Source organism: Alexandromys fortis, unplaced genomic scaffold, assembly GCF_014885135.2.
Source record: "Alexandromys fortis isolate MF-2015 unplaced genomic scaffold, M_Fortis_MF-2015_v1.1 scaffold_216, whole genome shotgun sequence".
Classification (NCBI taxonomy): Eukaryota; Metazoa; Chordata; class Mammalia; order Rodentia; family Cricetidae; genus Alexandromys; species Alexandromys fortis.
Genome location: NW_026068089.1, coordinates 2,357,078 through 2,380,357, shown reverse-complemented (window position 1 = coordinate 2,380,357; position 23,280 = coordinate 2,357,078). Strand labels below are relative to the sequence as shown.

At 51.2% G+C, this 23,280-nt stretch overlaps 2 protein-coding genes across 4 annotated transcripts; one reads left to right on the top strand and one right to left on the bottom strand.

Moving 5' to 3' along the window:
- Positions 1-8,173: 8,173 nt before the first annotated feature.
- LOC126488782 (keratin, type II cuticular Hb1) lies at positions 8,174-12,635 on the top strand. Its single transcript, XM_050122468.1, has 9 exons — positions 8,174-8,542; positions 9,160-9,368; positions 9,890-9,950; positions 10,571-10,666; positions 10,831-10,995; positions 11,226-11,351; positions 11,615-11,835; positions 12,042-12,073; positions 12,362-12,635. The coding sequence occupies exons 1-9, from the start codon at positions 8,174-8,176 to the stop codon at positions 12,526-12,528; spliced, it is 1,446 nt and encodes a 481-aa protein (XP_049978425.1). The 3' UTR covers positions 12,529-12,635.
- A 5,914-nt stretch (positions 12,636-18,549) lies between these two features.
- LOC126488810 (keratin, type II cuticular Hb1-like) lies at positions 18,550-23,280 on the bottom strand. Of its 3 annotated transcripts, XM_050122513.1 has the most exons (5): positions 23,146-23,280; positions 22,086-22,211; positions 19,468-19,685; positions 19,167-19,198; positions 18,550-18,908 (listed from the first exon to the last, which is right to left on the bottom strand). In XM_050122513.1, exons 1-5 carry the CDS (start codon positions 23,146-23,148, stop codon positions 18,724-18,726), a joined length of 564 nt encoding a protein of 187 aa, XP_049978470.1. In that variant the 5' UTR covers positions 23,149-23,280; the 3' UTR covers positions 18,550-18,723. The 3 variants fall into 3 exon arrangements, with proteins under 3 accessions (XP_049978470.1, XP_049978468.1, XP_049978469.1); XM_050122511.1 differs by lacking the exon at positions 23,146-23,280 and having other exon boundaries at positions 22,086-23,139; XM_050122512.1 differs by lacking the exons at positions 19,167-19,198; positions 23,146-23,280 and having other exon boundaries at positions 22,086-23,139.

Here is a 23,280-nt window from a genome sequence, read left to right as displayed (position 1 = left end):
CCAGTATAAGCCTTGAACTCAGGGCCAGAGCGCTGCCTTGTCTAGTCTGCATGTCCTGGAATTAGAGGCTTCACTCTGTTAGGAAGCAGGCTGAGACTTTGCTCCCCTGGCAGTCCTGGAAGTGTGCAGAGATGTGTGTAGGCTCAGTAGCCTCCAGAGCGCATTGCCATTAGGCTGCATCCCACCCTTTCCCAATTGCTCTGGGCAGTGCTTTTCCAGAGTGAGCACTGCACCCCACTAATGGGAATACCCATCATTTTTCAGAACAGATGGGAAGAAAACCATCCAGGGTAGAACAGAGAACATGATTGTTTGCCTTGCGTCACTGCTGTGTCCTGACCTTCTGGTTCCGCCATATGTGGTTTACGTTTATTCTGTCATTGCATAAAATTATTCCTCCTGCAGCTGCAGTTCTTAAAAAGTGGAAGTACATGTTATACCAGTTGAGGACACAGATCCGGATTCCAAAGTGCCTATTTTCAAACCCAGCTCCACCACGCTCCTGGGAAACCCTGGGCAGCTCCTTAGCGTCTCTGAGATACCATTATGATTTGTAAAATGAGCTAATTCTAGCACCCACCTCGTAAAGTTGTCGCAAGAATCAAGGAATTAATCTATGCTAAGCACTTAGGTCTGAGCCTGATACATTCTGAGGGCACAAATAGATGTGAATTGTTGTTGCTGTGCTGTTGATGTTGTGAATATAGTGACAGCTTTGATGTACTCGCTCACATTCCCAAACCACTTATGCTCAATTACCAGTAAAGTGGCCCAGCCTGGAAGAGTGGTGGGGGAACTGAATAACACAATAGCACTCAACGTAGCTGCACCCAACACTCAGCACAGCAGCGCCCACAGAAAGCGCTTAACACTCAACATAGCAGTGCTTAACACTCATCCTAGCAGCGTCCACAGAAAGCACCTAACAGACAACTTAGCAGAGTGCACAGAAAGAGCTTAACACTCAACATCGCGGTGCCCACAGAAAGTGTTCAATTATTACTGTGTGCACTATTGTCCTACCATATGAGCCTGTCCCAGTAGAAGAAAGGACTATGGACTTTACCCTGGGAAAGAGCCTAAGTGACCTCCCTTCCACTCCATCCCAGTTGCTGCAGGAAAGGCCTGCTCAGGAACCCTCATGTTGGCCAATACTTGGGAGGCAGCTCTAAGAGGAAATAAAGCTCAGATGACCTAAAATGTCATTCATTGAAAAATAGTTCCAAAATTTGAATTTTTCATTTGGCCTTAAAAGAGCATCAGAGATTGCTGACCACACAACCAACCAAAAAGGCAGAGTTGTGGATCCCTGTCCCAACTTGATACACCTACAACAGTATCAGCCCAGTAAGGGATCATGGTGAAGGGGGCAGAAAGATTGGAAGATCCAAAGGAATAAGAAGTTTGCTGGGAGAGTGTGTCTCTTATAAATATCAGAAGCTACGTACAGTCTTACTATACAGGTTTGAAGAAGGGCACCCATAGACATGTTAATGTAGACAGAGGGAGTCTCACAAGGCCTCAGAATTGCAGGCAACTGAGGGAAGTTGAGATGGGGAATGCAGAGTCTTCTCCAAGGAAGGGCCATACATTGATTACCAAATGGGCATCCCTGAAACACATATGCAAGTAACATTATACAGACTGAGCAGGTTTTCTTTATGCATTTAGGAATGTTTGTATGAATATATACACATAACATGTATAACAACAATTAAAGAAACAAACATGAATTTGAAAGAGGTCAAGGGGGTCCTTGGGGATTGAAGGTAAGAAAGGGAGGGGAAATGATGTAACTGCATCACCTCAAAAAATAATAAAATACTATTTTGAAAAAAGAAATCCTTGGTCATAAATTAAACAATATCTAGCTTGTATATCTTGTTTTTTGTTTTTTGTTTTTTTTGCCTAATCCCCAAAGCTCCTGATTGGGTGGTAGCCAGAAATCCCATGGGGCTGTTGAGGGAGATCTACCCTAACACAATAGGACTGCAAAAGAAGCAAGAGCAGGCAAGCCCTGGCTGGCTGGAAGCTGAGGCTGAGGAAGAACTCCCTGGGAAAGGACAGCAGCCATTCTGCTGAAGGACATTAACAGCATGTTCTCTTCTTCCAGCCCATGTGGGCAAGTGGGCCTTGTGGTGACAGCACCTCAGACATTTTCATCTTATAAAGTCCTCATTCAGAGCTTATTTCCTTCTGATCTGCTTCTGGGGAAACTCCTGGGTGTGAGACAGATCCTCAAGAGGGATGGTAGAGAAGACTCCATGTACCTCACTGATGGAGCATCTGGGGACTCTGGGGTGATGTGTCCTATCTCCTGAACATGTGTTGACTGGAGAGAAACACGGACCCTGGAGCTCTCGCGTGTCAGGAAAAACAGAGCTCCCATGGTGAGGGAATGCCTGACTGTGGTGTCCTTCCGGGAAGAAAAAGGGAGGCTCTCTGGGGAAGGGGGAAGAAAAGCAGTACCCTGGGGGTGACTCAGAGAGGAGGGAGCAGGGAGACAGAGTCAAGGATAGAAGTCCCTGAAAGAAGGATCATGAAATTCAGTGGTTGGTAAGAGAGAGACAAAGTCAGAGAGAGATGGAGAGACAACAGAGACAGAATGAGAGAAAGACCCCCATCCAGCAAAGCCAAGACTCAGGAAGCAGGCTCGTGTCATCCTTGAGACCACTGGGAGTTTAGACTGAAGTAGCCCATGGGCTCTACAGTTGGAAGACACCTAAGCATCACCTGCTGTGTGTGCCCTTCTCAACTGTGAGCAGAAAGAGAAGCTGAGGCCAGCGAAGCTTCCAAGTTAAGGGAGGAAAGATGTGTCTACATTAACAGGACTCTGGAGCAAGAGAACTGAACTCAGGTCTAGCCTCTACAGCTGTGAGGCAAGTTGGGGAACATTCCACATCTGAACCCTACATCTCTTCTTTCCCCTGCCCAGGACACTGGATAAGCATTCATCAGGATGCAACAAAGGAGATGAGAAGCAGGGTTCAGATGTGAGATGCCCAGCCCCTGGAGCTCAACCTGCTGAACCTCACGCTCCAACCCCTGTGCCTGCCTGTTAGACCTCATAACCAGGAATGTGGGCTGAAGGTGCCCTCTGCAGACTGGTCCAGAACCTGCCCTCACGCTGCATCTCTCCAGCACAGCAGCTGCCTCCTTCTCTTCCTCTTCCTCCTCCTCCACATTCTCCTCTCCCTGCTCATCATCCTCGCCCTCCTCCTCCCTCCCCCTTCCTCTCCTCCTCTTCATTCGCCCCTCATCCATTTCTGCTGAAGTGTTGCCACCACCCAATTCTCCTCTGGATCTTCACGCACTTGTCCACCACCCCCTCCACTATCTTCTGTCCTCTCATTATTTCCAACCTCATCCCACCACTTCCTTCCCTTCCTGCCAGCGGCTCTCGAGAGTAACTCATTTAAGATCACACAGTTCTTCCTCAAAAAAAAAAAAGCCCTTCCCATTCCTATCTCTCCTTCCACCCTCAACCTGGCACACACCACATCTGCCTTGCCCTGGGCTTTCTGGATCCTTGCCATCACTGGCTGGCTCTCTTTGGCCAATAACACATTTCTCTTACGTCACTCCTTCAGACCTCAGCAAGGAGCATCTCCCTCTCCACTCCACCCCCAGGAATGGCCACTTCCTGGTCTGTTTCGTGTGACCCCACCCCATTTGACCACAAAGCTTTGTACAGCAGGCCGCCAAGCTTCAATGACCCCATTACTCAGTACTTAATGTGTAGCTGGTACTCATTGTATTCATTCAGTAGACATTTATTGAGCACCTACTATGTGACAAGCCCTTGAAATGCATCCACAAACAACATTTTTGTCAAATAGTAATGTGTTTCAGGATATACCTCACTATCCATGATCTGTGTGTGCGTCCGGCTTTGCTCTTAAAGCTAGAAACTCACCAAGGGCAAAAATGAGCTCCCGTCCATCCTCCAGCCCAGAACACTGAGAACAATGTACAAAAAAAAGCCTTGAAAAGGGTGTTGAGGAGGCTAATGAGTGTGTGTGCTCCGTGCAAATATGTCTTCAGTGTGTTGATGGTGGTGGGCAGATGGGAGTGCCAAGAGCCAAACTCATTCCTCCCAACCTCTGGCACGTCCACTCTGGGGTCAGTGGTGTCCGACTCTCACTCTGAGAAAATATCTTCAGTTTCCCTGGTCTCAGTATTTCTGAACACTAACCTCAGAGGAGACCCTATTACACAGGGTGAGGGGGCCACTGGTACAGCACTTGTTGCTCTTGCAGAGGAGTCAGCACCACAACCACCCATAACTCCATCTCCAACTCCATCCCCAGCTCCAGCCACAGCTCCATCCCAGGCTCCATCCCAACTTCATCTACAGCTCCATCCACAGCTCCATCCCACAGCTCCATCCCCAACTCCATCCACAGCTTCATCCCCAGCTCTATCCCCAACTTCATCCCCAGCTCCATTCACAGCTCCATTCCACAGCTCCATCCCCAACTTCATCTCCAGCTCCACCCACAGATCTAGCCACAGATCCATCCACACCTCCATCCCCAACTCCATACCCAACTCCATCCACAGCTCCATCCCCAACTTCATCCCCACCCCATCCACAGATCTATCCACAGATCCATCCACAGCTCCACTCCACAGCTCCATCCACAACTCCATCCACAGCTCCATCCCCAACTTCATCCACAGCTGCATTCACAGCTTCATCCACTCAGTTTCCAAGGAATCTGATACCCTCTTCTGACCTCCACAGACACCAGACATGAACATGAATCACAGACATATATGCAGGTAAAACGCTCACACACATAAAATAAAAATTGTAATAAAATAACTATACAAAGGCCAGTAAGATTTCTCAGTGGTTAAGAGTGCCCGCCACCATGACTGATGATTTGTCAATCCAGGATTCAGATTGTGGAAGGAGAGACCTTATTCCCATAAGGTGTTCTCTGACCTCCACATGCACACTGTAGTACACACACACACACACACACACACACACACACACACACACAGAGGAAATAAAAAATAAATATTTTTAATTACACAAGTTCATATGTATTGATCTGTTGGAATAGTACCTTACATAAGATGAAGTTGGCATCAGGAGAGATTCTTTTGAAAGTTGGAAGTATCTAGAAAACACACCCTATGAGGCTGGTGTGCAGCTACAGCTGCATCAGAAGACGGGAAGGGATGTTCCCAAGGTCTGTCTTCGATTGTATGGACACTAGACCATGAGCCTACCTTCTCTAAGTGACTGGATGCGGTCTCTTCTCATACAAAGAGCACATACCAAGTGAACACAGCACAGGAAGCTACAGAAGGCAACACAGAACAGAAGCCAGGCATGAAAGAAGACAGACAGTGTGAATCTATGCAAAATTTAAAGCCTGGAAAATGGACAAATATGCCACTGTGGGTTCTAGAGCCAGTGGTTCTAAACCCATAAAGAGAAACAAGGAATAAATAATTGTAAGACCCTAGTAATGGATCGCCTAGGCCAGGGGGCAGAAGGTATATTTTTTTTTTGGTTTCTCTAGCTGTTCTGGAACTAGCTTTTGTAGACCAGGCTGGCCTCGAACTCACAGAGATCCGCCTGCCTCTGCCTCCCAAGTGCTGGGATTAAAGGTGTGCACTACCACCACCCAGCCACATTTTAATTCTTACTCTAGTGTTAGAGCAGATCAGTGATAGATTCTACCCGTCTGTTGGTACACTTTGCAATTAAAACGTTTTTAACTTCCATAGTTGCTATGTTCTGACTTTATGCTGTCAGAGCTGAGACGTTAGAACAGCATGGGTCCGTCAACCACTTGTCCTTCCATCTCCCTCTCTCCTACCCCTTTCTCACCACCCCCTTTTAGTTTTTCAGCTTTTCACTGGAAGAAAACAGGCTAAATGTCCTATTAAGTGTTCAAAAATCAGCAGCAATTAGTAGCCTCTGAAGTCCAATGATGTGCTGTCATAGCTGGGTTTCTTTGTATCTTGTTCCAATTGCTTCTTGTAACATGAAAATTGCTTAGCAAGAGTGAGGCATTAGTAATGGGCCCAATACTTCTGCACGGCTTTTTGATGAGGAGTTCCCCTGGCAGAAAATGCCTTCTGGACGGTGCTGCTTGACTCGGCACTCTCCAGGGACACCTGGCCAACTGGTTGGCTGGGGACACTGTTGTGGGCAGTGCCCAGAATGGTTGCATAGCCTAGCTCTCTGCCACACCCATCTGCAGGACCAGATCCCTGACACAGCCTATGACTCCCACGTCTGTCCTGTCCATCTCTGAACGCTTTGTGCAGATGCTGTAGCCTGCCCTGAGGTTTCTCCTTCTGACCCTTTCACCGAGCCCACCCCTTGCTCCTCCTTAAGATCTTTCTGCTTGCATGGTCTCACAGGGACTCCATTACACCCTGTGCTATCTGTCCTCGGTACCTTTCCAGATGGTTTTGCTAGGGTATTATTGGAGTAGAAATGGCTGGTGGATACACAGGACACAGAAATGAAGCAAAAATAAATGCAGTTTACCCAGAGGATGCAAATAGCTAGAACTGTTGCTTCCCATGGCCTCGCTACTGCTCACATCCATGAAACTACATCTCAGCCACATGCCAGTCCCAGACTAACCTGGGAGGACACACACCACTGGTCCCTCCCAGTCAACCTGTCCCAGTCACTGACTCTGCCATCTCCCGTGTACTGTCTAAGTCACAGATATCTACCCCAGCCAGCATTCTCTACCCTCTGGAGCTTTCTCAGAGACTAGTAAACCAGAAGGTTGTTCTCTCAAAGGCTCAGCATCTCCCAAATTCATCGCTTGACAGCTGGGGGACTTTGGGTAAATGGCTCAACCTCTCTAAGCCTCCATTTCCCTCAGATGGCTGATGTAAGAACTGAAGGTTGTTTCTTGTTGATACTGTTGAGCACATAGTAAGTGATCTGTGCACAGGGACGCACGCTTACCAAAGTAAGAGTTGTACTCCCTACAGAGTCCTTGCTCTGGGTAAGGGGAAATATTCTCAAGTATTCCAACTTCAAATTCACAGTCTGACATGTGCCTCCTGATCAGAGGCAGTAAGAAGAACCCAGAATTCATCATGAAGCATTCTGCCACCTATGATGACTTGGAAATGAGCCAAGCCTCTAGCGCAGCACTGTCTGAAAGAATTTCGACAAATGGTGGATGTTTCTCCTCTGTGTTGGGCCCCACTTACAAGTAGGTAGTGAGGGCCAGAATGTCCACACAGAACAGTTGCCACCATAAATATGATGTCCCATATGAAGCCATTAGTCTCAAGTTCTGATCCCCCTACTCCACAGAGGGCATGCGGGCCAGAGTGAGAAGTTAAATTGTTAAAATCTCCTTTAAAAAATAATCCCGGGAAAACTGGAGGAGTTGAATATGGAGTAGGTCGTAGTGCTTTTCCGGATTTGTTGTTGATTTTCTTGCATGTGAAAGGGTACTGCCTGTGTTTTTATGAAATGTACATTGAAGAGGGCGGGATGCCGCTCAGGGGTGGAGGACTTGCTAGAACACTCAAGACCCTGGGGATGGGGATGCTGAAGTACCTGAGGACTGTATTCACACTTTCTGGAACTCCAGGCAGGTTCTAACGAACTAAACAGATACAAAGGGGTGGGTGCTACCCCTTCAGGAAGAGCAATTCTCACAGGACAGTGAGGGAGGAATCCCACTGTGCTTTGGAGCAGCCAAAGTCCTGGACCAAAGTCTGTGGGGGTTGGGGGTTGATTCCCCAGCCTTGCCTGGGTGCCCTTCTCTCTGCACACTAAAGGCACAAGTGCATCTGCACCCCATTCCTGGCTCTCCTCTATACTTGGGTCTTTCCTGCCCTCCCCGATGTCACAGAGCGCATGCCCCACTTCTGGCACTTTGAAGGTGCAAGCAGCTGAGTGCCCCAGGCACAGGCTGGCATGCCTTACAAAGGGGAGTGAGGGTGCTGGCCACTCCTCCATTAAAGCGCACTCTAGAGAGGCTTGGACAGGGCTAACCGCCCAAGCCCATAAAGTGCAATTGCCTCAACCACCTTCTTAGCCAAGCCCCCAAGAGTCTGCCATAAATAGAACCCAGGCACCAGGACGAGCACATTGGAGTTACCACCAGGACTCCAGAGCTCCCTTCCAGAACTCCATATTCAAAAGCAGTCCGTATTCAAAAACACAATGACTTGTGGATCAGGATTCTGTGGCCGCGCCTTCAGCTGCGCCTCGGCCTGTGGCCCCAGGCCTGGCCGCTGCTGCATCTCCGCAGCTCCCTACAGGGGTATCTCCTGCTACCGTGGACTCTCAGGGGGCTTTGGCAGCCACAGCGTCTGTGGAGGCTTCCGCTCCGGCTCCTGTGGACGCAGCTTTGGATACCGCTCTGGAGGCGTCTGCGGACCCACACCCCCCTGCATCACCAGCGTCTCTGTCAATGAGAGCCTGCTCACGCCCCTCAACCTGGAGATCGACCCCAATGCTCAGTGCGTGAAGCATGAGGAGAAGGAACAGATCAAGTGCCTCAACAGCAAGTTCGCAGCCTTCATCGACAAGGTGGGTGTCCTGAGCCAGGCCCTTCCTGGGGCCCACCATATGCATGGCCGAGGCCGAGAGCACTGAGGGGGACAGGAGGAAGAAAGGCCTCTCACATTGAGCCCCTAGTCTCAAGGGAGAGGTGTGTCCAGATGGGCACACTAAGGACCCACAAGGCTCATCTGTCAGTCCTGAGAAGTAGGGCTATGGCCAGGCTGCCCTGGGCACAGGCTGACTGCAGCACGGAGCTGTGGGCAGCCAGGGAGGAAGGATGCACTTCAGCTGACAGGAAGGGAGCAGGCTGCTGAGGGAGGACAGAGCCAGCCTAGCGAGGTCCTCCAAGTGATCTGTGACACTGCCTCCCTGGCTCCTTGTCAGTCCCTTATCCTGGCATGGGAATGTGGGTGCTTGCTTGTGGGGGCTCCTGCCTTCCCAGCTTCAGAGGAAAGCCCCAAGCCCAGCATAGGACACTGAAGTGGTCACTTGGATCTGTGAGTGCGGGCACTGACCCTGTCCCTTGAACTCTCCCCAAGCAGGGAAGCTGAGGCAGGGCAAGATAAGGGAATGGAGAGTTGGGCTCCCTCCCAGGCCCCTCCACCCCAGATCTGACCCTGAACCCCTTCTCACTCCCATGGCAGGTGCGCTTCCTGGAGCAGCAGAACAAGCTGCTGGAGACCAAGTGGCAGTTCTACCAGAACCGCAAGTGCTGTGAGAGCAACGTGGAGCCGCTGTTCGAGGGCTACATCGAGACCCTGAGGAGGGAGGCTGAGTGTGTGGAGGCTGACAGTGGGAGACTGGCTGCTGAGCTCAACCATGCCCAGGAGGCCATGGAGGGCTACAAGAAGAGGTGAGGGCATGGGTGGGGAGCTGGCACGGGATTCCACTTAAATGGATACCCAGGGCACAGGAAGTAAGATTGTTTCAGGAAAGTGTGTGGTCCCCAGCTAAGGCATTGCCAGATCCTGCCAGTCACCTGAAGGGGAGCTGGTGTCGTTGATCAACTCTTTCTAGCTCACCTGGAAGCTTCTAGCACTCTGCCATGTCCCTCTGGGGGAGGACACTCTCAAGACACTCCACCCGCTCCACCTGACTTTTGTCTTCTGCACTGTGGCAGCCAAGTACATGCAGCCTAAGGCATTAGGAGGACCAGGACCCAGGCCCACAATGTCTCGCAGTCTTAGGTTCTCAGTCCTGGGTCTCCAGATCTTTCCACAGCTAAGGTAAAACTAGTGTGTGAGAGAGAAGGCTGGGACTACATGCCCACGGATTATGGTGTCCTCCTGGAGGCTGGGCCTTCATTCCTCTCCTAAGGTGCTGTGGGGTTCAGAGACCTCCTTCCCTTCCTGATCTCTCCTCTCTTTATGTCAGATACGAGGAGGAAGTTTCTCTGAGAGCAACAGCCGAGAATGAGTTTGTGGCTCTGAAGAAGGCAAGTAGCCGGGCTGTGGGAGGCAGGGCAACATGGCACTGAGCTTGAAGGGGAACTGGTGCTAACATCAGGGAGCAGGGGCGCGGACCTTTCCATGTAGGATTTGAAATGTCCTGAGAAGCAACTCATTGTCATGTCAGGCCTTTGACAAAGGGCAAATTACCTGGAATGTCTAGTGGCCCTGACGCAGAGAGTCACCTGACACAGACCTCTGCTGCCTTATCCTGCCTTAGAGGCTGTAGTCTGTGCCTGGCATCTGAGGGAATCCTGGACTCCCTTCTGCCCACGGAGCAATTCTGTGGTCCACTTCCCATTCCACAAGTCAGAGCACAATGTGAGACTCAACTGAGTATATAAGGAGTGAAGGAACAAACAGATCACTGTCGGAGGCAGGAGAGGCTCCAGGGGCACAGCTGGAACCCATCTGGGGGGCTTGCTGGAGCAGTACAGAATCACTTGGAGCCATGGCTAAGAGGCAGGGAGGATCTCCACAGAGAGGACCTGCCAAGTGCTGGGAAGGGCAGCAGAGAGGGTTTGCACATAGAAGCCCTTGAAGGACTGTTTTCCCCTATGCTGCATGGAATGAATGAGGAAAAGGCTCACACATTTCTGCTTTCCAGGACGTGGACTGTGCCTACCTGCGCAAATCAGACCTGGAGGCCAACGCGGAGGCACTGACCCAGGAGATCGACTTCCTGAGGAGGCTGTACGAGGAGGTGAGGGCATCAGCCAGGTGGAAACCCAGCAAGTAGGCTGAAGAGAGTCATTCCATGGCTGCGAAGCCCTGTGTGAACCAGGGGAGGCTGAGAGACTGGCACAGGAATGTGGGGCTGGACTGAATTTTCAACAAGCTTTTGACTGCTGCTCCCTCCTCCTGCAGGAGATCAGAATCCTCCACGCCCACATCTCAGACACCTCTGTCATCGTCAAGATGGACAACAGCCGGGACCTGAACATGGACTGCATCGTGGCTGAGATCAAGGCTCAGTATGATGACATTGCCACCCGCAGCCGGGCAGAGGCCGAGTCCTGGTACCGCACCAAGGTGAGTGGTCACAACACCTGTCCTGAGATGCGACAGTGGGAAGGACTCCGGGCTCTATCAGAAATGACTTCTTGTACCCCAAGAATCACAAGAAGATTGCAGACAGCGCTCAGGTGGGTGGGGGGCAGCCCTGGCTGAGCACCGTGCTGCTGTGTGTCTTGTGCACTCAGTGGCTGTGCTCACTGGGTCCTGTGTCCCATGGCATCTATCTCTGCTTCTTCCATCTGCAGTGTGAGGAGATGAAGGCCACAGTGATCCGGCATGGGGAGACCCTGCGCCGCACCAGAGAGGAGATCAACGAGCTGAACCGCATCATCCAGAGGCTGACGGCCGAGATTGAGAACGCCAAGTGCCAGGTATGTGGGGGTCAGCTGTGCTGAGACCAGGGAGGCTGGGCGCCTACTCAGTGCCCTAGTGCCAGCATGTGCGCGGCCTGGATCTTACCATTTAGTATACCTCCTATTTATGTATGCCCACGGTCACTCAGTTTGACCCATGTGAACAAGGCACAAGGCTGCTTCTAGAATGTCCCCAATTGGTGGGAAATACTGGATAACATGTTGATAACTGAAAGAGACCCAGGGACCATAGTCCATCCAATTCTCTTCTGTGTCCCCAGAACACCAAGCTGGAGGCTGCAGTGACCCAGTCTGAGCAGCAGGGAGAGGCCGCCCTCACTGATGCCCGCTGCAAGCTGGCTGAGCTGGAGGCTGCCCTACAGAAGGCCAAGCAGGACATGGCCTGCCTGCTCAAGGATTACCAGGAGGTGATGAACTCCAAGCTGGGCCTGGACATCGAGATCGCCACCTACAGGCGCCTGCTGGAGGGCGAGGAGCAGAGGTGAGTCCCTACCTGAGGAACCGTACCTCGATCTTACCCTTGGCTGACCCATAGCCAAACTCTGGTCATGAAATCCTTCATTGGTCCCTTTGAGGCTGTGTTCATAGTGGGCCATGTTTTGATTGACTTTTGTGGGGAAATTCTGACTTGTGGCTGTGTTTGCTACTTTGTTGGGCTTCATAAGTGTTTTTCTCTTCTTCCCTCAGACTGTGTGAAGGTGTAGGAGCTGTCAATGTCTGTAAGTACTGGGGGTTTGGTGTGGACAGATTCACTCCCTGTGACGGGAGAAGTGTGACGGGAGGGGTTTAGGTGAGAGTTAAATTCACAGCAGCGGGAGGGATTTGGGCTCATACAAAACCACCATGTCTTTGGGTCTAAGATGGAACCAGAATTCTTCACGGAAATGGGTTTGTCAGGGCCAGGGAACAGGGTCCTTAGGAAATTAGGACGCTTTCCGGGCTACCGCCCCACACCCTCTATGCCCCCCCCCCAATCCTCACTCAGACCCTTTCTTCCGGATCTGCAGGTGTCAGCAGCTCCCGCGGAGGGGTCGTGAGTGGGGACCTGTGCGTGTCAGGTTCGCGACCAGTGACCGGCAGCGTCTGCAGCGCCCCCTGCAGCGGGAACTTGGCAGTGAGCACAGGCCTGTGTGCACCCTGTGGCTCTGCAGTTTCCTGTGGCCGTAAATGTTAGGAGCTCCGTTCCCCCCTGGCTCAGGACAAGGCTTTTCTCCTGCTGAGAGCTATCTCTGGCTGCCCAACATTGGGACCTGGCACAAGGCACTCAGCGACTTGCTCACACTGAAGCGACCCTCTCACTCTCAGCCCCTCTGGTCTCCCTAGACGACCCCCTGCTCTCAGAAGTGAATACTGGGATGGGCTTCTAGAAGTGTCTTTGGAGCCACAGAGTGGAGTTCTGGAGGGTGGGGGGCTAGGACAGCACCTCCCCTGCTTGGCCTGGGAGCCAGTTGCTAGATCCACAGCTCCGCCCCTTCTTCTCTAATCTGTCTTGATCTGTTTCCAATAAATTAATGTAGCCAACTCTGAGCGTTGTCTGTCTCTGTTAGCCTTCCAAGGGTCAAGGTTCAAGTCTCCAACATCACTGAAAGCATGGCTTCTAGGAAAGTCTTGGTCCCTAGGCTCTCGCCAGTTTTAGACCTGACAGAAGCCCATGCTAGGCCCATGCATGGTGTAGTTATCCCCACACCACCTTAAGAGTACATCTCCCAGGACAGAGGAAAACAGTCATCAGAGATGAGCAACAGCTGGGCCAGGGACTGTTTCTTAGTTGAGGGTCCAGCTGCAGTGAGTCCTGTGTTTGTGGTTTGTGTTCATTCTGGGTCACTGCCATTACCTCCCCTCAAACAGAACACTTTTGTAAACCAGAGACAAGAAGCAGCATATTCCCCAGTGTTTGAAGCTTGAGGAAACGTCGCTCACTGTCATGTGGGGAAGTCTCAGACCTGAGGAATTTACTGGAATCCTAAAGGCATGAACACACAAATGTGATGTAAATCTTTAAAAAAAAAAAAAAAAAAAAAAACCTTTGATTTGACTGCCCTTTCTTGATGGAGTCCCTTTGGGGTTTGGAGCCCTGCCAGAGCTGCCGCCTGCCCCGAGCACAGCAAACAGCACACAACAGTCCAGGCTGCTCTGTCTTTTCCGGCTGAGTAGACGTAGGCTGCATGCTTGCTCTCCCTGTGCATGACTCTAAGACAGGGGTGACAAGAGGGGGCCCCCAACTCAGCGTTCATGGGAGAGGAAAGCAGTTTCAGAGATGTACAATAGCCAGCAGATAGCAACCACCATCTGCATTTATTATTTATTGCTCTTTTGTAGAATATAAAGTAAAATGTCTCCAGGGAGCAGGGCCACCACCAGTCTCTTATTACATGCATATTTGTGATCAGAAGTCAGAAGCATTGAGAAATGCCCATATCCTGCAACTAGGGGCTGTCCTGTGGCCTTAAGTCTTGTCTCTGAAATACATCTTTAGAGCAGAATGCACCGCTAAACTTCCCCTTCCAGGCTCAGAAGACAATGCAGAAGTGGAAGCCCTCACATTGAAGACTATTGAGAGAGCAGGAGACAGCCTGAACAAAGACTTTGTCAGAATTAGGATCAAGCCAATGCCAGCCACCTCTGATAGACAGAGTCCCCAGAGAGTTCCAGAATGTGAATCTTCTTGACAGCCCTCTCCCCAGGATATCACATAGCTAAGAAGCAGAGCGTATTATGTACAGACCCCAGCCCTGAAGCCCCAGCCCAGCCTCAGCCCAGCCCCAGCCCAACCCCTACCCCAGTCCCTGCCCCTGCCCCTACCCCAGCCCTGCTTCATGCTTCTACTTCATCCCCAGTCCAGCCCCAGCCCATCCCCAGCCCAGCCCCTAACCCCAGCCCAGCCACAGACACAGCCCAGCCACAGCCAGTCACAGACACAGCCACGGTCCAACAACAGCACCAGCCCCTACCCCAGCCCCTGCCACAGCCCCTGCTCCAGCCCCTGCCCCTATTCCAGCCCCTACTTCAGCCCCTACCCCAGCCCCTACCCAGCCCCTACTCCAGCCCCTGCCCCTGCACCAACCCCTGCCCCAGCCCCAGCCCTCTAGGACTGTTCCAGGCGGAAGCTCATATCAAGCTGCAGTCTTGATGAGCCACTTCTCTGCCCCTCCCTGTCAACTTTGCTGCTCTGCCAGACAAGTTGGACCATGACTGGGTTTCTCCTCTGTTACTCCTTCATCTTGCTGAGCCCTGATCCTCTCTTCCCTCCTTCCCATTCCAGCTACACAACTTTCACACCCTCCAAGCTTCAGGGATCTGTGAGCACACGGGAGTGCAGTACTGGGATGTGGACAGACCCTACATGTGGTGGTTAATCTAGACTGTTCTGGGATCAACTAAGAAACCTGTTCCTGAGCAGATCTGTGGGGATGGTTCCTGGAAAGATTAGCTGAGGGGGAACCCCTCCCCCAAAGTATGCAGCACTTTATGGACCAGCTATAAAGAGGCCTGAAAAAAAAGGTAATGCTGATTTTACCTGCCTGTTTTTGCTCCTTGTTGGTGAGCGCATCTAGTCTGTGAGTGCTGCAGGCATCCTTCATTTCTTCAGACTCACACTGTGGGCCAAGACCAATGATTCTGAAACTTTGGTGCCTGACTGGGCCAGCTGAGAGACGTGCACCCTCATGGATTCAGCAGCGACGTGGTCCTCAGCCTCTCTAGTGTACAGCCAGCCATGTTTGGGCTTCCTAGCCCATATTGTTTAAGCCAATCACCCCCTATGTAATATGTATGCATTCTCTGGGTTCCATTCCTTTAGAGAACCCTGATTACCACACCATGTGTGCTGGTTAGGCAGGTGTCCCAGGAGGACACTGGGTGTCACATAGAAGAGGTGATGGCCTCATGCCACTGGGCAGCAATCTGGGAAGTGTTCCTCTGGAAACACGGTCTTCCATATTCTGACCCCTAGGCTAAGCTTCCTGTTCCTGCCTGCTGTTGATCTAGCTGTAGCCGAGTGAAGACAGCACCTGAATGTTACATGTGTTCTAAATGCCCATGAGGGACTAGGCGTGCAGATTGGAGCAGAGTGCACACTTGGCACACACAAGGCCATGGGTTCAATCTCCAGCCCTGCGGGAAATATTTTTAAATGACTTCAAGGAATTGTGTAAGATGAGATGGCCTGGACAGATCAGTTTAGACCAGAAAGTCTCCATCTGTCCACAGCTACTTATATGGCTGAGCCCTAAAGACAAGTGAATGAGGCCGTCACTGTCCTCAGGGAGCTTGAATTGAAAAATGAACCCAGGTCAGCTTCTGGCACATCTGAGAGCTGTGAAGTGTGGGGCAGAGAAGCAGTGGGGGCACAGAGCCAACTGAAGGCCCTCTTTATGAATGACTTCTGGGGGGGGGGAGTTCCCAAGGTGTCTTTCCCATAGGGGCTTGAAATCCCGACAAGTCAGTATGAGCTGAGTATAGTTTATTGAGGAGGAGAAAGGAGAGAGAGACCTAAGCACTGTGTGTGTGAGAGAGAGAGTGTGTGTGTGTGTGTCTGTGTCTGTGTGTGTATGTATGTGTGTATTTTGTAGCTTTTAAACTTTTTATTCAAAGGATGCAATTTACAACCAGGCTCAAAAATTAAAGTGTAAAAATAAGTAAAGCTTAAGTGCTTGATGGTGCACACCTTTAATCCCAGCATTCAGAAAGAAAGGAAAAGGAAAAATATATACACTGTTTTACTTCTCTTATCTTAAAGAATTCCCTCTTGTGGGAGCTGGAGAGATGGCCCAGCAGTTAAGAACCTTTTGTTCTTCCACAGGACCTGAGTTCAACTCACAGCACTCATGTCAGGGGCTCACAGCAGCCTGCAACTCCAGTTCTAGGGGATCTAGTGCCCTCTTCTCACCTCTTCAGGAACTGCATGCATGCTGCAAACATTACACAGGCATACACACGTACCCATAAAACTAAAAAATACATCTTAAAAAAAATGTAGGAGACTTGTGAGATGCATTGTTCAGGTGTAGAATAAGAGATGAATGCCCATAAATTAGACTCAAAGCTGAACACTCAGTCTTTAACAGACACGACCCATTCACGGCTCTGACGCTCGACTCAGATTGCCGCTCAGAGAAAGGTTTTTTTTCTCTTAAAGGCCCTCTTCCCTGATTCGGGCAGTGTGTTAAATGTATCCAGCCAGTTAAACATACACACCAAATCCTAGGTAAGGGGCTGTCCCTCTTCTCATGACCCTTAATTGTCCTCCTCTCCTGCCTCACGCTTGTAAGGAGAAGGAATGACTGAACAGGGGACAGCCCTGCTCCCTTCAGAGGACAAATGACTCCTCGTAAAGCTACCAGGCGGCTCTCCTCCATCCCTCGCTGGAATGTGGTCCGCGGCTTGGGGAACCTCTCAGAGAACAGCTCCCAAACCACAAATATTCTGATGATTCAAATGGCCCTAGCCCTGGCCCCAACCTAGACCCGACCTCAGGCCCTTGGGATCTCTGGACAGATGTCCAGGAAGTCAAAACTTAGGGGTTGGAAAGGAAAAATGTGGGCATCCAGTCTCTGGGGAGCCAAAGTCCTGCCTGTAGGTCCCTGAGATATCCTGTCTGCCCTTCCCTCAAAGCCCCCTCATTAACACATACACTCAAACTGGAACAGAAAAAATACAAAAACCTGCCTTTGAAAATCAAACTCTTTTTTTGAGTTTTGAAAAGCAAAATATAAGGGACAAGGCGCTGGACTCTGGACGCTCACAGAGGGGGCTGCACCCCAGGGTTCCTTGCTTTGGGAGAGTCTGTAACAGTGAGTATCTCATTAGAGGGGGCCAGAGAAGACCCGTGGGGCTGGTGAGGATATGCGTGGTCACCAGCAAGCAAGTTTCCATCCATTCCTTTTCCATGAGACTGTTGTGTTTACCCAGGAAAGAAGCCTTCTGGATACCTGCTCCCCAGGTGCTCAAGCAGGGAAGCAGCAGACACTCAGGCACTTCTGCGCCTTAAAAGGCGATGCTGGGCCTCTGGCTAATGACGCGCGGGCGCCCCACCCAGAGACAGAGAGCAGCAACTGTTGTTCCCAAGGCGCACTGATGATGTAATCCTTTTCGCAAGGGGAAAGAATGTGAAGGCTCTGAGCACGCTCTGCTCTCCAGGCCTGTAAAGCCAGCCTTGCTCCAGCACCTTGCCTTCAGAGACTTGTTCTATCTTCTGCCCCCCCTGTGAAAACCAGCGTATCCCTCCGGTCTGGAAGTAGAGGTGAGGATGCTTCCCCGTGCCTCAGTGTGCTCCTGGCCCACTACCATCACTTCCTACATTATAACCCAGGTCTGGCCCACCCAGTTTTGACTATCTTTGCCCAGCCTCAACCTGAGCCTGGCCCTTAGTGTGTATCGGGGCAGCAGAGGTGGTCTATCTTCCCCGTGTCATCCTTCTCTGTGCCAGTGTCCTGCATCCAGAGAGCAAGGTAAGAGTGTCTTACTCACCGTGTGGACCTTATACCGCCATTCCAGGGGGAGCTGGGTATTGTGGTGCATACTTGTAACCCCAGCACTTGGGATGCTGAGGCAGGAGAATTTTGAGTTCAGTCCTGGGCCACAGGAAGTTCGATGCCAGTCTGAGTTGCAAAGGGAGACCCTTTCTCCAAAGGGGGGAGGGGTGCGGGAATGTAGCACAGCGGGGGAGCACACGCCTAGCATGTACAAGTCTGGCGTTAACACTCTCAGCTCCAACACAAGGCTGACAGAGTGGAGGAGTGGGTGAGGGGACAGAGTCCTGTGCCCGGCAGTTGACTGTGGACCCCGGCACAGTCTGTGGGATGTGCCCTGCCTCATTTCACCTGCCCCATCATAAAGCCCCTAGTTGTACAGTAAAGTCACCCAAAATGTAAGTCACTTTGCACCCACACAGCGGCGTATCGTTTTCCCCCAGAGGGGTTTCTCTGTAGCTTTGGAGCCTGTCCTGGAACTTGCTCTTGTAGACCAGACTGGGCTCAAACTCACAGAGATCCGCCTGCCTCTGCCTCCTGAACAAATCATATCCTTTTACAGTATTGGTTGGAGCCGAGCTAGAACTCCGCTGTGAGGTAGCCAGAAAGTCAGGTTCAGACAGGCTGGCTGTTTAGCCACCGCAGAAAGTTTTATTAAAGGGGGAGCCTAGAGGAAAAGGGATGGGGCAAGTAAGAGGGGCAGGGTCCAAGGTTCAGGTAAGACACAGGCGTTGGTACAGAATGACACCAGCATCCCGTTTAGTTCCAGGTGAGGCACAAAAGAGACATTGATGTGAGGGCCTGCTTTGTGGGCGGGGAATCTGAGACCAGAGGGCCAAGTCTTCAGGCAGAAGCACGAGTTCCTAGTCTTCTCAGGAGGGGAGTGGAGAGGGAAGGGTTCAACACTCATGGGAGCCACGGGAGCCACGGCAGCCAAAGCCCCCAACACAGCCCGCGGAGCTGCAGAGAGTGCAAACACCGCCGGGGGCGCTCACATCCAGGCCACGGGAACAGACTCCTGGTGCTCGAGGTGGTACAGAAACTGAGGTCACGCCCGAACCTCGAGTGACATCGGTGCCTGGAGCTTCATAGAGAGTCACGTGAGAGATGAGACCAAAGGACTCAGGAAAGCCTTCCTGCCCAACCCCTGCCAGGGACTTCTAAGTCCTCTCCCAAACACACGGGGAATCACCCCCTGAGAAGAAACAGCCCCCACCACAACCGCGATCTGCACAGAGAGACAGATAAACCCCTGCCTGCTGCCTTCTCAGGGGACCGAGGGAATTGGGGCGGGGGGGGGGGGCGGGAGGAGAAGAGCTTACGTCTTACCCAAGTTCCTTACCTGAGCTCCCTGCCCCAAGTCCCAGACCAAGCCTGTGCGACAAAAAGAAGCCACAGCTAACTCAGTTCCCCGAGGTTCCTACCAGTTCCTACCAGGGTCCCCAAAACAGACACCTCTGACTCCCACACCCCCAGACCAGATAAGCCTTTACCCTGCGAGCTCCTTGAGTCTGGCCTTGGCACCTACACTGTCTCCTGTCTGACACTGACTCCGCCCGCACCAGTGCTAGGGCTTTTTCATTCAAGGTGTTATTAAGGTGTGGGAAGACCGTCATGCGTTCCCTCACTTCCTGGCACCTCACCTCTGCTGCTGGCCCTCCAGAAGCCTGCGGTAGGTGGCGATCTCAAAGTCCAGGCCCAGCTTGACGATCATGAGCTCCTGGTACTCACGGAGCTGCCGTGCCATGTCCTGCTTGGCCCGCTGCAGGGCGGCCTCCAGCCAGGCCAGTTTGCCCTTAGCACTGCTTGAGGCCACATGCGGCCCGGCCTCCCCGTCTTTGGCTTTCTCTAGTTCACAGGGCTGGGATGGAGCAATGAGCAGAGGAAGAAAGATACTCTTAGCCTCATTTCTTTGGCCTCAGAAGTCCTGAGGTTCCTCAAAGCCCTGGGGTCAATGAGGGTGTGATCTGTGGTTGGGAAGAAGTGTAGGCTTGCTCTGTAGTTCGTGTGTTTGTCTCACTATGTCTAAACCACGAGATTAAAAAGAAAGAAAGAGAAGAAAAAAATACTGCCCACTCCCTGCACTCAAGATGACACTGGAGGCCACCAACTGGGATGGCTAAGAATTCTGTGTCTCAATGATGGCACTCCTCACATGACTTAAGATTAAAGATGTGCCAAATATTCTTTATCAAAGAAACAGTCAGGTGGTGGTGGTGCACACCTTTAATCCCAGCACTCAGGTAGCAGAGGCATGCGGATCTCTGTGAACTCAAGGCCAGCCTGGTCTACAGAGCAAGTTCTAGGACGGGCACTAAAGCTACACATAGAAACCCTGTCTCAAAAAACCAAAATAAATAAATAGATAATCTGGTTTAGTGTTTCACAAGAAAAGAACAAAATCTGAAGACTTTGTAGTCCCAGCTATTCGAGAGGCTGAGGCAGGAGGATCAAAAGTTCAAGGCCTTCCTAGACTCCAGCTCGGGGGAACTCAGGGAGACTTCACACTGAAAAGGGATAGACGGCTGGCAGCAGCTCAGTAGCAAAGTGCTCACCACTATGGGGATCACTCTGGGCTCTGCCCCCAATACCACCCAAATCAGAACAGAAAGTCTCCTTTCCCGTGGGAGCCAGAGTGAACATCTGCCTGGTGAGGGTGCTGCTGCCTGGGCAATCGGGGCAGCTTGGCTACTGGGAGACTCAACCACTGTGGGCCTTCCCACCCTTCTGTCACCACCAGAACCACAACCAGGTCATTTGCATCAAAGCCACCAGTTTCTGGACAAGGAACCCTACACCAAGAATACACCTCAAGCCTAAGACACTTGGATCTGCAAAAAGTAAAACCAGACCCTGAACAGAAAGCTCTGGACAGGGGTACGGGATGAGCCAGGTAGATCAATTGAGAGGACTTCATGGGTAGAAAGAGGAGGCTGGGAGAAGAAAGGTATCCGTGAGCATCCTCTCCCTGCACACCGGGGCCTCAAACACCATCAGGGCCTGCCTGATGAAGATGAAGGCCAGCACACAGAATCCTGTTCTCTGAGAGACTTGGTCTCTCCCACTCCTGCTAAGACAGGACTTCTACATGCATCCAGTCCTTTTCTCCAGTGACACATTCCTTCCTGGAGAAGTGTAGAGTCAGAGGCCCTCCTCTGCTGCTGGACAGGCACGGTGCCCCAGTCAGGAGTGGCAGAGCTGGGGGCGGCCCACAGGAAGCTGCTGGGCCTTGTGAGGAGCCAGATCTTCCCACCAGGTTGCTGCTGCCAGTTCTGCATGCTTCCTTTGGTTTGGGACAGGGATGGGGGGCTTTTGTTTCTCTGTGTTGTGTTGTTTTTGTGGGTTCGCTTGTTTGTCTTGGGACAGTGTCTCAGTCTGTTTAGTCTGGACTTGCCTGGACCTCACTGTGCAACCCAGACTGCCCTCATCTGGAAATTCTTCTGTTTCAGCCTCCCAAGCACAAGGATTGGGGCTCTATTTTATGGTTGGTTTTTCAGCGAGGGACTTGAGAACCAGGGCCTTTGGCAGGCTAGGCAAACATTCTGCTGATGAGCCAGAACCCAAGCTAATAAGCCTTGTAGCTCAGATGCTCTTGAGCTCACCCTACTGCACTAGGAGGCCTGGAACTTGAGATCTTCCGAGCACAGGAGTTACAAACGTGTGCTACAACACCCACCTCAATTGTCACATGTTTAGAATAAACTGGAAAACTGAGTTTCTGGCTAATCTTGTCATTTCTGAACATAGCTCAGAATTATTACAAGGCAAAACAAAAACCAAACAAAGGGAAGGCCAAGCAATATGCGTTGATATATAATTTCTTGGTTAATTGTCTTTTTATATAAAACAGCCCAGGCAAAGGGAATCATGAGTGGTAAATGCAGTCAGACAGACACACATACATCTCACACATGCACACACACTCAAACATGCACACACATACACTCTCATACACATACACAAGCACATACACATACACTCTCCCACATACACTCACACATACCACACACATACACTCTTCCATCCACTCACGCACACATACATTCTCACACACACATACATTTTCACACACATACACATCACACACTAACACAAGCACACATACACTCTCCCATCCACTCACACACACATACATTCTCACACACACAGCATACACACAATACACTCTCACACACACATACAAAAACTCACTTCTTCCAAAGGATGAAGGGAGCTAGAGGAAGTGTCATGGCAATGGCTCCCTCCTGCAGCTCTCGCTCACCTGGCTCTGAGCATTCCCCACTTCCTTCTTCAACTGCTGGATGGCTTGGTTAAGTCTGTTCAGGGCCTCCTTGCTGTGCTGAGGGCCCTGCACACAGTTTTGCCCAGTGGTTTTCATCTCCTCAGACTGGGATGGAGCAGCAGAGCAGAGGTCAGGGGAGAGGCGAAGACAAGGTGAAAGGAGCCCAGTGCCCACCAGACTGACTCTTCTCTGAGCACCCAGTTCTCCATCCATGTTACTGGGAGAATTCAATGAGTTCCATGGGCCAGACTGGGAGTCAGCAGAGAGAGTCTGGTGCAGAATCTAGGGATCTGTCAAGAGGCTTTAGGGGCTGGGCAACCTGGGGTTCATCCCAAGAACAGGGCAAGTTAAGCTCTGTGGAATCAAGCACTGAAACTTATCACATATGACCATCATTTAGGAAAACCCAGGTAATTCTTAATGTCAAAAAACACTTTAAAATTTTTTAATGTATTTGTGAGGTGTTCATGTGTGTGTGTGTATATATGTGTGTACATGTGTGTGAAAGCATGTATGGAGGCCAGGGATCAGATTTTGTAGGAAAACTGTCAATTACGCTAGGCTGGCTGGTCAGAGAGCCCCAGGGATCCTCCCACCTCTGTCTTCCCAGCTTTAGGATTACAAGAACATACTATCAAACCCAGATTAAGACTTGGGGTCTAGGGATCAAATTTGGGTCCTCCTCATACTTGTAAAACAGGCACAGCCTTCATGGACAGAGATACCTCCCCAGCTGCTCAGACTACATTTTAGGTCAAGCCCTTTGCTTGATCTCTGAAGGATCCAAGCCTCCATCCTGACAAGAAACTGCTCACATGAGCACAGTACAAATTTCACAGGCAGAACACGGGAACAGACAGGGCCTGGTGGAAAAACATCATGTCCACAAATGTCTCCTGTACCCATCGACCCCTTTCCTGCTGCGTGTGCCCAAGGTAAGTGGGGTACAGCTGGCAACTGTGGCTGGCAGCCCAAACACTGCTAGTGGAGTCCAGAACCCTCAAGCCCATGCAACTAACAAGCCATAGGCAAGTCTCACCATGGTCAAGGAGCTGTGACTCCTCCACGCCTCTCGAGCACCAAAGCGTAGCTCCAATCTGAAGAGCTCACAAAACCCTCATCTCTGAGGACTCTCCCTCTAGGAGCTCTGTGACCTCACCAGGTTACAGTCGCC

Excerpts from the sequence above, each read along its gene's own strand:
- LOC126488810 (XM_050122511.1), bottom strand. The coding sequence starts at position 22,319 with ATGGATGGAGAACTGGGTGCTCAGAGAAGAGTCAGTCTGGTGGGCACT. Across the intron at positions 19,199-19,467 it reads CTGGAGGGCCAGCAGCAGAG|GCTTGGTCTGGGACTTGGGG; the intron begins GTGAGGTGCCAG and ends TTTGTCGCACAG. Across the intron at positions 18,909-19,166 it reads ACTTGGGGCAGGGAGCTCAG|CTCCAGGCACCGATGTCACT; the intron begins GTAAGGAACTTG and ends CTCTCTATGAAG.
- LOC126488782 (XM_050122468.1), top strand. The coding sequence starts at position 8,174 with ATGACTTGTGGATCAGGATTCTGTGGCCGCGCCTTCAGCTGCGCCTCG. Across the intron at positions 9,951-10,570 it reads AGTTTGTGGCTCTGAAGAAG|GACGTGGACTGTGCCTACCT; the intron begins GCAAGTAGCCGG and ends TCTGCTTTCCAG. Across the intron at positions 11,352-11,614 it reads TTGAGAACGCCAAGTGCCAG|AACACCAAGCTGGAGGCTGC; the intron begins GTATGTGGGGGT and ends CTGTGTCCCCAG.